The 16,613-nt window shown below is 31.4% G+C and overlaps 1 protein-coding gene across 1 annotated transcript; it reads left to right on the top strand.

The window, feature by feature from the left end:
* Positions 1-1,134: 1,134 nt before the first annotated feature.
* On the top strand, positions 1,135-14,398 carry LOC123722905. Its single transcript, XM_045685467.1, has 4 exons — positions 1,135-1,214; positions 1,611-2,010; positions 2,725-2,981; positions 12,706-14,398. The coding sequence occupies exons 1-4, from the start codon at positions 1,135-1,137 to the stop codon at positions 14,396-14,398; spliced, it is 2,430 nt and encodes an 809-aa protein (XP_045541423.1).
* The last annotated feature ends 2,215 nt before the right edge of the window (positions 14,399-16,613 follow it).

The following is a 16,613-nucleotide window of genomic DNA, read 5'->3' as shown; positions in this document are numbered from 1 at the left end:
TACGTAATACACTGATGCTGTTTATTATATCATACATCTTTTTCATTATTCAATGATGTCTGCTTCCTTTAATTTTTCAATATTTGATACAATTTCATTATCATGATTACTATTGCCAGCACTTTTTGATGCGATTAGTAATTTTAACCTTTCAATTAATTCATTAGAATCATCCCAATAAACGTAGTCAGTATCGTTTTTATATTTTTTAAATTTACACAATGAACCCCCAGTTTTGGTTTGTAAATTATTTTTTTCTTTTGTATCAATTTGGTCAGAATACAGTGGGTTTATTATTTGACAGTATTTTATTCCTTTGTCACCTTTCATTTGCCCGTTAGGATTATAGTCTCGTTTATGCACATGTGTACTGTCAAGCATTTGTTTGTACTGTTGTCTGTGGTTGTCAAAAAGTTAACATTACCTTGCAATTTTTCTGCCGAAAATAATTGGAATTCACGAGTTATCCAACACTATTACATCAACTGCTGCAATAAACATAAACATCAAGTGACACCGAACATTTTGGTAAATAGACACCGTGAAGTTGCAAGTAAACACGCTTATTAACATCATTTTATACTCCATTATTTTATGGGTTATAGAAAGTAAACAAGTCACATGGCATTGACATTGACATTCGACGGATGTACCTACAGCTGTCGTAGCACAAATTAACAAGAACATCAAACGTCAGAAATATTTCAGTGTTGCCAGTGAAATCAAATTTCCCTAAAATGGAGGGACAATTTAAACTACTTTTTGACCAAATGAAGTTAGAGATAGAAAAGCAAACAAATATTATATTCGAAAAAATGGACGAAAAACTAGAACCACTAATAAATGAAAACAAAAATTTGAAAAATAAAATAGAAATATTAGAAAAGAAAATAGAGTATTTCGAAAAGGAAAAAAAAGAAAAACAACATTCTGTATTTTGGTTTGAACGAGAAAGGGGACTCTTCTTATGAGCTGCTCCAGAGAGTCCAGGAAATTTTTAAACAAGATTTAAAAATTACCGTGGAAGCTAGCGATGTATCAAAAATTCACCGCATCGGTCCCACAAAAGAAAATAAAACAAGACCAGTTCTCATTAGTTTTGCAAACAACTGGAAGAAAAGCGAGATACTAAAGATGAAAAGGAGCCTGAAAGATGGTTATATCACTGAAGATTTTCCTAAAGAAGTACTAGAAAAAAGAAGGGAGTTAAAGCCGTAACTAATAGAAGAACGTGCGAAAGGAAACACTGCATACATTAAATACGATCAACTGGTAATAAAAGAGGGGAACCCAGTCAAAGAAAAGAGGGAAAGAGACCAATTAACTTCGCCTGATAACCAGAATCAAGCCAAAAAGACATCAATAATTAACAATTCTATAATAAAGGAAAATAGAAAGAACGCATTCGATTTGATGAGACCAAGGTCAAGCTCAACTTCTAATATTGCAAGCAATTATAAGTAGCAACTAAACATTAGCAACCAGAGACAATACAACCCCAAGCCGGCTGGTCCCCGTGGGGTTGCAAGACCACCACCCCCCCATAGAAATACATCCCTACATCAAAATAGAAATTGCAACAAGATTTACGTTGCAACGTTAAATGTTAGAACGTTACTGTCGGACAACAGATTACAAGAACTGGAAGAAGCTATAACACCTATAAAATGGGATGTCATAGGTCTTTGTGAGGATAGAAGAATAGGAGAAGAGATAAGAGAATATGAGAAATACATTTTTTATTTCTATGGTAAACAAAAAGGTCTATATGGAATGGGATTCCTGGTAAAAAAATATTTAAAAGATAAAATAATTAGCTTCCAGGGAATATCAGATAGAATCGCCATACTCAACATTCAATTATCAGAGGATAAACAACCATGGTCCATTATTCAAGTACATGCACCCACAGAACAAGATACAAAATTAGCGAAAGACGAATTCTACAAAGCCATGACAGAGTTGATGCAAAAGAAGAAAATAATTATCATGGGAGACTTTAACGCCAAGGTTGGTAGGAAATCAAATAAAGATGAATTTGTCTTAGGAGAGTACAGTCAGGGTGAGAGAAATAGTAATGGACAAAGACTAATAGATTTTGCTTTCGCTTACAATTTTAAAATAATGAATACTTTTTCAAAAAACGAAATTCGAGAAAGTGGACATGGTTAGCACCAAATGGCATAGATAGAAATGAAATTGATTTTATACTTACAAGAGAAAAACATTTATTTATTGACATTGAAGTACTTCATAAATTAAATTTTAATACAGATCATAGAATGGTAAGAGGAGTTATACAAAACATAAACAAAAAATCAAGAAAACATATTATAAACTCAATCACAAACAAGTCAATAACATCACCGATACCACAACATACATTAAATGATCTAGAGACAAAATTAAATGGAATGGAAGATACTAAAACATTGCAAGAGAAGTATAATTTTTTGGAAAAAGAACTTATAAATATGCAAACAACAAGTACAAAAAAAGTGAAGAGAAATAAGATGGGAGAAGAAACATTAAAATTGATGGAAGAGCGAAACGAATTGTTTAAGAAACGAAAAGATAATAAACAAAACATAGCAAGTATCAGTAAAAAAATCCAAGAAACGCTAAGAAAACATAAAAAAGTAGAAAGACTAAAAGTTTTGAAAGAACAAATAGAAAAAACAGGCGGAATCAAGAGATTTAAAACAGTTAAAAGAATATACACAGTGGATACCCAACATGAAGATGAAAAACGCGAAAATTACGACAAAGAGACTATCTATAGCGAAAGTAGCGACAGATTTTTATAAAAACTTATACACGGAGACAAATAGAACAACGATAGAAGAAGAAGAAAAGGAAGCTTACGAAGAAGACGAAGAAATACCTTGTATACTAGAATCTGAGGTCGCAAAGGCTATAAAATCACAAAAAAGTGGAAAATCTCCGGGAAATGATAAAATATCCAATGAATTACTAAAACAGTCTCTGCCTGCGATATCCATATATGTGACCCATCTTTTTAATGAAATAATAGTAACTGAACTGTTAGTAACGATTACAAAACTAGATGGCGCTGTTCGATAATGAAACGCGATATGGTTTGGTGTAACTATTTTGAATATACATTGTATTAATTTAAGATTTTTTGAGTTGTTCTTTTTCTTGTGAATTGTTAAGTGAGTTGTGAGTAATAAATCTATATAAGTGAGTGAGTGTCTAGTGCTTTCCCCTACAATTTTATGGTCCAATCTACGCCGGATTTTGAGATAACGGGATATTCGATTATTCAAACACTTAGAATAATTTGGAGAATTTCGCTTATAAGCGACTTAGAATATTTTACTGACTACGAGACTTGTAAAATTTTCAAGTTCACTGATCAAGGGACTTAGAAAAATTTGAAGAAATTTGGACTTAGAAATTTTTTCAATAAATTTGGACTTAGAAAAATTTAAATTATCGATAGTGTTTGTGTCTATGGAATAGATACAATTCACTGTCTCATGTACCACACTGGAAGGGACGGCTGTCTCTGGGTAGTTGAGTGACGAACGCGGTACGAAGCGGACGTGCGCCTGCGCTCCAGTGTGGTAGTGGTGAGCCAGTGTCTGTCCTTAATCATCTTTAGAGACCCTATGGTCCTACAAATGGCGACGAGGTGAAAAAAAATAAATAGAAAATTGGTAACTATGTCCGCATTTTGCGCCCTAAGTAATAAAATACTTGTGTGTAAATTAAAACATTGCCAATCCAATCAAATCAAGATATTTAATTTTATGCCTAAAAGTAGAGTACAATTATTATAGATTTCATAATAGAAGAAAGATGACAATATGATATGGGGAACATTTGTTTACAGTATTATCCGATTTTATAAGTTGTATACGCGTAAAATAGTAATGATGATTTATTGCAAGCATGCGATATCACTTCCGCCGTCGTTATCTATTTATTACGATGAGTAGGAATATTTGTCTATTAAAGTTTAGTTCACAAAAATATTAATTGTCAATAATATTTACAAATTATTACAGCTAACTGTAAAAAATTAATTGTAAAAAAAGCGATTGAAATTATTGTAAATTATTATACCTTCGAGTACTTACAATATCAATCTTCATAAGTGTAAGGAACGTCAATAAAAGGCGGGGTCAACGGGTGGCCTGATTTATTTGTAAAGATGTTTTAAATCTGTTATATTAATCTACTCACTATTTGGTCATCACATATTCTCTGTAACGAGACACATCAAATGCTACAATAAGTATCAACTGACATATTTATTTTGTTCAGAAATAATTATATTTCTGGCAAAGGTATTTGTGAATCTTCTTCAACGAACCGTTCTAGGATCTAAGACAGTGTCATACGAAATATGGGTCTATTATCTATTAACTGCAACTAAGTATTTCACGTAAAATTACAAGTACAGGCCGTATTTTGAAAATCGGTTATCATTTTAACTAAAACTAGCTTTTACCCGCGACTTTGTCCGCGCGGAATAAAAAGATGGAAAACGGGGTGAAAATTGTCCTATGTCCGTTTCCTGGTTCTGAGCTGCCTGCCCACCAATTTTCAGTGAAATCGATTCAGCCGTTCTTGAGTTGTAGATGGTGTGACTGATACGACTTTCTTTTATATATATAGATAATACAGATATGTAGTGCTCTGGATTTCCATTAAATTGGATATATGAATGCGTAAATAGGTAAACCTAATAAGGTAAGGTAAAATAGTATTGAAAAGTATACATTTATAATTTGGATTTCTATTAAATTAGAGATATTCTAAACTATTTTATTACATTGTACAAAATGAAATTCATTAGATTGAATTTAATGTGTCTCGGACTTCTTTTAAATAAGAAGCATTAGTAAAAAAACAATCTCAAACAAAATGCACTCAAAAGTAACATAAAAAAACAATTTCAAACAAAATGCATTCAAAAGTACCATAAAAAACAATCTCAAACAAAATGCACTCAAAAGTAACATAAAAAAACAATTTCAAACAAAATGCATTAAAACCATCTCTAACAAAATGCACTAAAAAGAAACAAAATAATGACATGAAAACTTCTTTCTTTCTTTCTTCTCTCTTTCAAAAACCCTCTAAACTCTAATGAAAGTTCTCTTCTTTCTTGTAACATGTCTATATTGTATAATTATTGTTATTTCGCAGTCGGTGTCGGCCAAAGTAAATATAATATTATACATTTTATATTTGAGATGTATGAGACATACTTACGTTTATGTCCCTACTTAGGCCGAAACCGACTCCAAAATAACAATAATTATACAATATAGACATGTTACAAGAAAGAAGAGAACTTTCATTAGAGTTTAGAGGGTTTTTGAAAGAGAGAAGAAAGAAAGAAAGAAGTTTTCATGTCATTATTTTGTTTCTTTTTAGTGCATTTTGTTAGAGATGGTTTTAATGCATTTTGTTTAAAATTGTTTTTTTATGTTACTTTTGAGTGCATTTTGTTTGAGATTGTTTTTTATGGTACTTTTGAATGCATTTTGTTTGAAATTGTTTTTTTATGTTACTTTTGAGTGCATTTTGTTTGAGATTGTTTTTTTTGAAGTCGGCTATTTTTTTTTCTTAAAATTTTTGTTTTATTTCACAATTTTTAGTGAATTTGAAGTTCAATTACAAATTTCCTTAATACGTATGAGGAAAGAAATAAAGAAAAGGACTTTCCTATTTAATATGTGTGTACTTCAATTCAAAAACTAATTTAGAATGCAGCAGATAACCACTTATCCTTTAAACAGTGAAATAATTATCAAAATCGGTATACAAATTGAAAATTAACGAACTAATACATCGTAGCGTGCCTTTAATTTAGTCCAGCCGCGCGCCGCCGTAGAATTTTTCGAATGCGCGTAGTTTTTAATAATTTAATATCTTCCAAACTATTGATCAGAATTACATAGTTTAAAGGCTAATGTAATCTGCATTTAATACTCTAGCCATCAAACATATTTATTTGGATAAGGATTCATATCGAATATAATATAATAGCGCCGTAAGCTTACGACGCTGTTTTTCGTGTGCATTTTAATCGAAGTTTGTTCACAATAACATGGTTTTTGTGAGACATCCATAGATGATAGATATATGCCACCTAAGACTTTTATTTAGCAAATTTAAGGATCTATAATTACTCCATACATCATTTTAATGTAGGTCATATAGTTTGACCTACGTAAGCCCAGAAAGCAAATTTGTGCTATTCATTGTAACGCGATGTAGCATTTTTCGTTTCCGCGTAATTTTATTCTTACGATATCTCCTAAGCTATTAGACAGAATGATATAGTTTTAATTGCAAATATAATCTACATTAAATTCTCTTGATAATAAACATGTTTATTTACATAAGGGTTAATACTGAACTTGAATAATAGCGTCGGAAATAGGGCATGAATTTAATTAATGTTTCGTAAAGAAAAAAATGGTTATTGTGAGAAAACTATAAAAGATAGATATATGCTATCGCGGACTTATATTTAGCACATTTAAAGAGCTACAATTCGCCATACATCATTTTGATGTAGGTCTTATAGTTTAGCCTACGTAAGCGCTGAAAGCAAAAATGTCCCTAATTTTCGCAACAAATTTTGAAGCTATATTCAAAATCTACTAGTCTTCTAGTTATTTAAAAAAAAAAAACAAAAAAATGGGACCCACCTGCACGCACTTCCTTTCGATTAAAATAATTTTTATCAAAATCGGACCACCAGGGACGGAGATTCGCGGTAACACACATAAAAAAAAAAAAAAAAATTCAGTCGAATTGATAACCTCCTTCTTTTTGAAGTCGGCTAAAAACAAAAGAACTTTTATTAAATTGAAGGTATTTTAGATTTTAGATTTAAATCGAACATTTTCAGTAGGAAGCAGCTGATATTGCAACGACTGCTAAAAAGAGAGGTACATTATTACAATAGCGAAGATAATTTGTTTGTTTACAACAAAAAAAAAAAGTATACGCTAAAACGAGAAAAAATGAAGAAAGAGATAGAATAATTGTGTTAGTGTAATTATGATTTTTGCGTATATCGAAAGATTGTTTTAAAATTAATAGAATGTCATTGAAAATAAGTCAAAACATATTCTTACTAATTGACTATAACGATTTTATAGGTGATAAGAAAGATAGAAGACATCACCCGCAATCGGTTGTTTTCGTTATGTTGTGGTCATGTGACGTACACTCTGTACACTGAGAGCAATTTAACTTTATTTAACATATAACATTAGATCCGACGATATATCATTAGATGCTAGAAGTTATCGATGGCATCTCAGTTGTATAGTTTGATGCGTTGAGATGTATCACTGGATTGGTTGTATGGTTTATTTATCAATGTTACAATAAGTTCCCTCTGATGTTAAGAAGTGTTATTGATAAACCTATGTTAATAAATAAAAAAGTAGTTAATACTAAAGTCTGTTCGTGGGTCCTTAGCAAAAAATATATATATTACCAAATTATACGTAAAATTAAATGTTCAATTGTGGGAGCATGAGCAAATGAATATCCGGGTGCAAATAGTAGCAGATACATGTAAATACTGCACAAAAGTTTGATTAGGTTTGAAAAAGTTTGATTTCTTTTGAATATTACCAGGTCTCACAGTTTAATAGAAAATTTGTGTTGTCTAAATTTGGTTAACTCTAATTCCGTGACGTCGGAATGTCGATAAAAAAAATGACTGAAAAGGTCATTTGTCCATCATTGTCAGTGTAGTATACAAGTGTGTGTAACTAGTGCACGCTGTCATGTGTATTGTACAGGCAGTAGTACATCGGCCCAATCGTCTAAGTTTTATTTGAATTTAAAATATAACTAAACTATAGATAGGTTTAGCGTTCGTCCGTGATTTCGTAAGCGCGAAAAAAAAATATAGCCTGGGTTCTATTGATAGTCTCGACAAAATCGGTCCATGCGATTCGGAGATTATTCATATGGCCATTTGCCTGATTGTCCCTTATAATATAAACAAAAATTAACCTTAACTGTCAACTTTAACTTGCGTAAATTTTTTTTTAATTAAAGGCTTTAACGATTAACGAAGTTACATTTTTATTTAACGAATTAAAGATTAACGAAGTTGGCTTTTGCTTAACTGTGCCCACCTGTGACCAGGACCATAACAGGTTCACAAATTATTAACATCCTGAAGGAACTCTTTAGTCGACTGGGCTATCCACATTCAATCACTGCAGATTGTAAATGAGCCAGCAGTTTGTAAATGAAGAGTTTAAAACTTTTTGTGAAGATTGCAACATTAAACTTTTAGTACTGTTCCATATTGGCCGCAAATGAATGGGGAAGTCGAGATTCAAAATAGGGATATCTTAAAGTACCTTAGAATAAGTGTAAGCGAAAAAAGAGACACGAATATAAGAGAAACATTATATTAGTATTTTATGATGTATAACTCTACTCCTCACTCAGTAACAGGAAAGACCCCTTCAGAACTTTTCTTTAAACGAAAGAATAGGGATAAGATTCGATGCTACATGATATTATTATTATTATTATTCGGGTTAGTTTCGACATACAACATTTTTCAATTATTTAATTCAATACTTAATTTTGACATTAAGCTTGAGTGTTGTTGATACGCCGGCTTGATAATACATCATGGCGTCGGCCGGAACGCTGAGTGATTAGTGAATTGATACATACTTAAACCAATGATCTTATGACTTATGATAACATTGATACTTAGTAAATAAACAACTGCAATTTTTTTTTTTTTTAAAAAGGGAAATGGATTAGCTAAGTGTGCATTTGAATAACACATAATTATCGTGATTAAATAGTAAATACTTTATTGGCATAGCCGTTTGGTTTATATGAAATTTATGCATAATAATGCATATTATTATGCAAAATAATGAAAAAAAAAATTTAGATTTCAACTTAATTTAAGGTTAATCTATATACTTTTCTTCGTACTATTCATGGCGATCATAGTATATCTTCGAGGGGAGTTCATTGCAGCCACTGATAGTGACAATGACTCACACTTTTGTTTTGTTTTGTATTTTCTGTACTACAAAATATATCTAAATTATACGTAAAATGTTTGTTAGCAACAAGACCTACCGTTCTCCTATATCAGTTGTTAATTATTGCAGATATCCATGAAGTTGGTTGCACAGTCACATGCACGGAAATGTAAACATTGTTCTTGTTATGACGACATGACTTCTGATGGCGTTGTTCGATGAGTACATCATTTAATCAGATGATGTAAATATCTTTTAATTTAATTAATTTTTATGACTACCATTAGGTTTAGGTTTAAAGATCTTTATTTCTCATTAAAAAAAAAAAAAACACAATGCTTCACTTACAATGAAAAAAAAAAAGGAGTAGATATGTTCGGAACCGTACCGCCGTGCGTAAACAACTTCTGTAAATCCGTGCTCGTAATTTTATTAAAAAAAATAGTTATGAGTAATTGCATTTATTTAAAGTAATAGTTATAGTTTTTCTGTTCGTTGTAAGGAAGGTGTAAGTTTAAAGTGTTTGCTATAAACAAATGTTTTGTGAAGTTTTTAAATGTTATTAAACTATGCTGAACAATTATTGATATACCCGAAAAATAAATATGTATATCATACAGGCTTGCGGGTTAATACGTAATATAGATACAGAATACAGGATCAATATAAAGCAAAATAAACCTTAACACAACTATAGAAGAGAATCTAACTTGACAGAAATGACAAAGTTATATATGTAGAAAATATTGAGAGATTATTACAGTTCAGCGATGATATATGATTTAAGTTTATTTTTGAAAACATTAATACTGTTACAAATGTCTGACAGTTGTTAAACATTTGAACGCCTTCGAACGAAATAGTTTTATTCCATAGATAGTTCGCGGAGTAATAGATTTTAATTTGTGTTTGTTACGTAAGTTATGTTTGTTATCTCTTTTTTCGAGTTTAATGTTAGACTTAATGTTTTTATTTGTTATGTTCATTATGAGAGTACGAGTCTTAAATTTAAACATTTTAGTGACATTAAGTAATTTTGTTTGTTATAAAGTTCATTAGTTGGAGTTCGGTAATCAAAAAATTAAATTGGTGGTAATGATTTTCAGTAGATGTGAATACATTAAATTGGATTAATACAGTGTCAATGAACACAGAGAATTCCATTCAATTGGAATTGAGGTTACCATTAAATTGGAAACACTTAGGTTACCATTAAATTGGAAACACTTAGGTTACCGTTAAATTGGAAACACTTAGGTTACCATTAAATTGGAAACACTTAGGTTACCGTTAAATTGGAAACACTTAGGTTACCATTAAATTGGAAACACTTAGGTTACCATTAAATTGGAAACAGTTAGGTTACCATTAAATTGGAAACAGTTAGGTTACCATTAAATTGGAAACACTTAGGTTACCATTAAATTGGAAACACTTAGGTTACCATTAAATTGGAAACACTTAGATTACCATTAAATTGGAAACACTTAGGTTACCATTAAATTGGAAACACTTAGGTTACCATTAAATTGGAAACACTTAGGTTACCGTTAAATTGGAAACACTTAGGTTACCATTAAATTGGAAACACTTAGGTTACCATTAAATTGGAAACACTTAGGTTACCATTAAATTGGAAACAGTTAGGTTACCATTAAATTGGAAACACTTAGGTTACCATTAAATTGGAAACATTTAGGTTACCATTAAATTGGAAACACTTAGATTACCATTTAATTGGAAACAGTTAGATTACCATTTAATTGGAAACACTTAGATTACCATTAAATTGGAAACAGTTAGGTTACCATTAAATTGGAAACACTTAGGTTACCATTAAATTGGAAACAGTTAGATTACCATTTAATTGGAAACAGTTAGATTACCATTTAATTGGAAACAGTTAGATTACCATATTTAATTGGAAACACTCAGGTTACCATTTAATTGGAAACACTTAGATTACCATTAAATTGGAAACAGTTAGATTACCATTTAATTGGAAACAGTTAGATTACCATTTAATTGGAAACAGTTAGATTACCATATTTAATTGGAAACACTCAGGTTACCATTTAATTGGAAACACTTCGGTTACCATAAAATTTGAAAAACTTCTATTGCTGACTACAGAGAATTCCATTCAATTGGAATTGAGGTTGCCCCAAAGGACTCGAAATTTATGTTAAAGAATTAGATAGGACAAACAAACTTGCAAGTACATTTATCTCTACGCCTCATGTAGTCGGAACTACATGTCACGGTAAGGAATGAAGAAACTGGACAAATACTAAGAATGCACGAATACACATCTAAAAAGAGTGGAAGGGGAATGGAAATGTAATGGAAATTTAAATGAAGATACATCAAACATTAATGAATGAAACAATGTGGTTGGAAATTATTAATTTATAATTACAGTAAAAAATATATATAAGATGTTGATTGAGTTGTAAATAATAATAAAATAAAACTTGTTAACAAGGAAGGGATGTAGTGTTTGTGTCTATGGAATAGATACAATTCACTGTCTCATGTACCACACTGGAAGGTACAGCTGTCCCTGGGTAGTTGAGTGACGAACGCGGTACGAAGCGGACGTGCGCCTGCGCTCCAGTGTGGTAGTGGTGAGCCAGTGTCTGTCCTTAATCATCTTTAGGGACCCTATGGTCCTACAGATAACATTGCAAATGGAGACCTTAATATCAGAACAAGAAGTTACTTTAGAACTTATTAAAAAAATCGGAGTAAATTTCAGAAAATCCTCTAAGTCAAGATTGAAAGTTGCTACAATTCAAGTGAAAGTTGAGACGTTAAATGAGTATTGGACGAAATTCAGAACAACACATTTTTCTATAGTGCAAATAGCTACTTCTGAGCAAAAAGTAAAGCATAAATATTTCGCTATAGACATGTTTGTCATAGGAGAAGAGGAATATATCAATACAAAATCAGACATGTTAGAGAAAATAGAGGAGTTAAGTGAGAAAGCACCTGAGTTATTAGAGAAAAATATAACACATAACCAAACACAGGAAGTCAAGCTACCAAAAATTAATATACCCCAATTTTCTGGAAATTATCATGACTGGAGTACATTTAGAGATTTGTATACAACACTTATACATAACAATCATTCTTTATCCAAAGTTCAAAAGCTACATTATTTAAAATCAAGTATAACCGGTGAGGCAGAGCAATTATTAAGACAAATACAAATCACGGAAAGAAATTACGATGTTGCATGGGAGACTTTAAATAACAGATATAATAATCGAAGAATAATTGTTCAAACTATACTAAATCGACTCTTTAACCAAAGAAAACTATCCCAAAGTACAGCCAAAGGAATCAAAGATTTATTGGATACGACAGTCGAATGTCTTAACAGTTTAAAGAACAATGATGTGGAAACCACAAACTGGGACATTATAGTTATCCATTTGATAGTCAATAAGCTGGACGATGAATCACATAAGCAATGGGAAGAAGATGTTGGAGAGTTACCCATAGATATCCTTCCCACTTTTGAGACATTTACGAAATTCCTAGAGACAAGATTTAGAGTCTATGAGATGATGTGTACTACTTCAGTTAATGTGTCAAGAGAGAGAAACCCTTCAAAAACAAAATCATTTATTACAACTAATAATACTCAACATTGTCCATTTTGCAGTCAAGATCACCGCTTATCAGCATGTACAGAATTTGCGAAATTAGACGTGAACAAACGAATTGAACATATACAGAACGCGAGATTATGTTTTAATTGTCTATCACCGAGTCACAGTGTCATACATTGTAGATCCAAAGCGTCCTGTCATGAGTGCAGAAAGAGACATCATACATTAATTCATCTCACCAGAACAGAAAGAGAGAGTGAGCCTAACAGGTCTGAAAATACAACAATAGAGACTCCAACTACATCTGAATCGAGAGTTATTCGATCACATCTTACAGTACAAGGAAAAACTGCATTATTAGCAACTGCACTGGTTAACATCGAAACTAGTAAAGGGCCTCAAACCTTAAGAGCTCTTATAGATCCATGTTCACAAGAGTCCTTTGTAAATGAAATAACTGTGAAACGTTTACAATTACGCAGAAGAATAGTGGAAGGCGAGGTGAGTGGTGTAGATCAGATGACATCAAAAATCAAATATGCTACTGAGTTGGAGATCACTTCGAGACTTACAAATGCATTCAAAATTAACTGTACAGCATTTGTAGTAAAACAAATCACAGACTTTTTACCCACTTCAAGAGTCAATAATGAATCTTTCTCTCACATCCAACATTTAACTTTGGCAGATCCAACATACATGGAGCCAGGTACCGTAGATTTACTTTTAGGAGTTAATGTATTTACTGAAATAATAATGAGTGGAGTAATTAAAGGAAGTGAAGGGTCACCAATTGCCCAACAAACACAGTTTGGTTGGATAATATCTGGAGGAGGTATAAAGGAAAATATAACAAGAGGAATAGTAAGCATGCACTTAAACGTAAAACTAGAGAAAATGTTAGAGAAATTTTGGGAAGACGAGAATGTGGAGATTAGAACTAACACCCCTTATACATTAGAAGAGTTACGAGCTGAGCAAATTTACGAGAATACTACAACACGAGAACCTAATGGAAGATACGTCGTCGCACTTCCGTTTAAGCACGACGAACCTAACCTACCTACACATACATATGAGAGAGCACTAGACAGATTCAAGAGATTAGAGAAAAAACTATCACAAAATGAGAAACTGAGTCACGAGTATAATAAAGTCATGAGAGAGTATCTTACTTTAAATCACATGGAGCTGGTAAAAGAGAGAACGAGAAACGAGAGAGCCATATACCTACCGCACCATGCAGTATTGAGAGAAGATAAAATTACGACAAAAGTTAGAGTTGTGTTTGATGCTTCGAGTAAAGGAAGCAACAATATTTCACTTAATGATGAGTTATTAATTGGTCCACCATTACAAGAAGAATTACGTAGTATTTTGATGAGATGGAGAATGCATAAGATTTGTTTTACAGCGGACATAATCAAAATGTACCGACAAATAAGACTGAGAAAGGAAGATACAGATTATCACAGAATATTATGGCGTTTTAGTGATGAAGAAGAAATACAAGATTATAGATTGCTAACAGTCACATTTGGCACAGCATGCGCGCCATACCTTGCAATAAAAACACTTAAACAAGTAGCGATAGACGAAGATAAGGATGAGTCATTACAAGAGGCACAGAGAGCCATTCTTAACGATTTTTTCGTTGATGACATTTTATCAGGAAGTTACGATGTAGAAACTGCAATCGACATTCAAAGTAAAGTTACAAAAATACTACAATCAGGAGGTTTTTAGCTACAAAAATGGAATTCTAATAGTAAACAATTTATGGAAGAGATCGAGAATAGCAAAAGAGCATCAAAAAATGAGACAGAACCAAACATAAAAGATACAATAAAAACGTTAGGTATTAACTGGAATACACTAACTGACAAGTTACAAATAACAAATACAGTCCACAATTCGAAAATATCACTTGAACCAACTATAACTAAGAGAAAGGTACTTACCGTCATAGCTTCGCTATTCGATCCTATGGGTTGGCTAGCACCGAGTATTATTGTTGCCAAAATCTTCATGCAAAAACTGTGGGCAGCAAAAATTGCATGGGATGATGAGCTACCAGCCTCACTACGCCCTGAATGGTGCAAATACAATTCTCAGTTATTATTTATTATTATTTATTAAACTCCACTTATAATATGTACAATATAATCTTATTTTACTTTGGGTTCTTAAACTGGTAGGTTTGTAAGAACCCTGCACATTCTCTATAGTTGGGTAGTTTACAATATTTTTGTTTACATAGTACGAATACGTCTTACACATTGTGATTCTAGTAACTGTGGACTTGAGCCAAGCCAATGAAATATAAATATATTTATATATTTTTCTATACATACATACATACTTTAATATATTGTTATAAATTTAAGTTAGTTAATTTATCAATAAAAAAAAATAGCCGACTTCAAAACAAAAAAAACTATCTCAAACAAAATGCGCTCAAAATTAACTTAAAAAAAACAATTTCAAACAAAATGCACTCAAAAATAACGTAAAAAAACAATTTCAAACAAAATTCACTCAAAAGTAACATAAAAAAACAATTTCAAACAAAATGCATTCAAAAGTACCATAAAAAACAATCTCAAACAAAATACACTAAAAAGAAACAAAATAATGTCATGAAAACTTCTTTCTTTCTTTCTTCTCTCTTTCAAAAACCCTCTAAACTCTAAAGAAAGTTCTCTTCTTTCTTGTAACATGTCTATATTGTATAATTATTGTTATTTCGCAGTCGGTGTCGGCCGAAGTAAATAGGTGACATTTTATATTTGAGTTGTATTAGACATACTTACGTTTATGTCCCTACTTAGGCCGAAACCGACTCCAAAATAACAATAATTATACAATATAGACATGTTACAAGAAAGAAGAGAACTTTCTTTAGAGTTTAGAGGGTTTTTGAAAGAGAGAAGAAAGAAAGAAAGAAGTTTTCATGACATTATTTTGTTTCTTTTTAGTGTATTTTGTTTGAGATTGTTTTTTATGGTACTTTTGAATGCATTTTGTTTGAAATTGTTTTTTTATGTTACTTTTGAGTGAATTTTGTTTGAAATTGTTTTTTTACGTTATTTTTGAGTGCATTTTGTTTGAAATTGTTTTTTTTAAGTTAATTTTGAGCGCATTTTGTTTGAGATAGTTTTTTTTGTTTTGAAGTCGGCTATTTTTTTTTCTTAAAATGTTTGTTTTATTTCTCAATTTTTAGTGAATTTGAAGTTTAATTACAAATTTCCTTAATACGTATAAGGACATAAATAAGACAAATAAAGAAAAGGACTTTCCTATTTAATATGTGTGTACTTCAATTCAAAAACTAATTTAGAATACACCAGATAACCACTTATCCTTTAAACAATGAAATAATTATCAAAATCGGTATACAAATTGAAAATTAACGAACTAATACATCGTAGCGTGCCTTTAATTGTCATTGGCGTAAATGTCCAGCCGCGCGCCGCAGTAGCATTTTTCGAATGCGCGTAGTTTTTAATAATTTAATATCTTCCAAACTATTGATCAGAATTACATAGTTTAAAGGCTAATGTAATCTGCATTTTATACTCTAGCCATCAAACATATTTATTTAGATAAGGATTCATATCGAATATAATATAATAGCGCCGTAAGCTTACGACGCTGTTTTTCGTGTGCAATTTAATCGAAGTTTGTTCATAATAACATGGTTTTTGTGAGACATCCATAGATGATAGATATATGCCACCTGAGACTTTTATTTAGCAAATTTAAGGATCTATAATTACTCGATACATCATTTTAATGTAGGTCATATAGTTTGACCTACGTAAGCCCAGAAAGCAAATTTGTGCTATTCATTGTAACGCGATGTAGCATTTTTCGTTTCCGCGTAATTTTATTCTTACGATATCTCCTAAACTATTAGACAGAATGATATAGTTTCAATTGCAAATATAATCTACATTTA

The sequence above is a fragment of the Papilio machaon genome, chromosome W (assembly GCF_912999745.1).
Source record: "Papilio machaon chromosome W, ilPapMach1.1, whole genome shotgun sequence".
In the NCBI taxonomy this organism is placed as follows: domain Eukaryota; kingdom Metazoa; phylum Arthropoda; class Insecta; order Lepidoptera; family Papilionidae; genus Papilio; species Papilio machaon.
Note: the sequence above shows the minus strand (reverse complement) of the source record. Positions and strands in the feature narration are given on the sequence as shown.

Bases quoted from the DNA above. Each gene is read 5' to 3' on its own strand.
- LOC123722905 (XM_045685467.1), top strand. From the start codon at position 1,135: ATGAAAAGGAGCCTGAAAGATGGTTATATCACTGAAGATTTTCCTAAA. The intron at 1,215-1,610 runs GTAACTAATAGA...GTTAAATGTTAG, and splicing joins AAAAGAAGGGAGTTAAAGCC to AACGTTACTGTCGGACAACA. The intron at 2,982-12,705 runs GTCTCTGCCTGC...TCCATTTTGCAG, and splicing joins TCCAATGAATTACTAAAACA to TCAAGATCACCGCTTATCAG.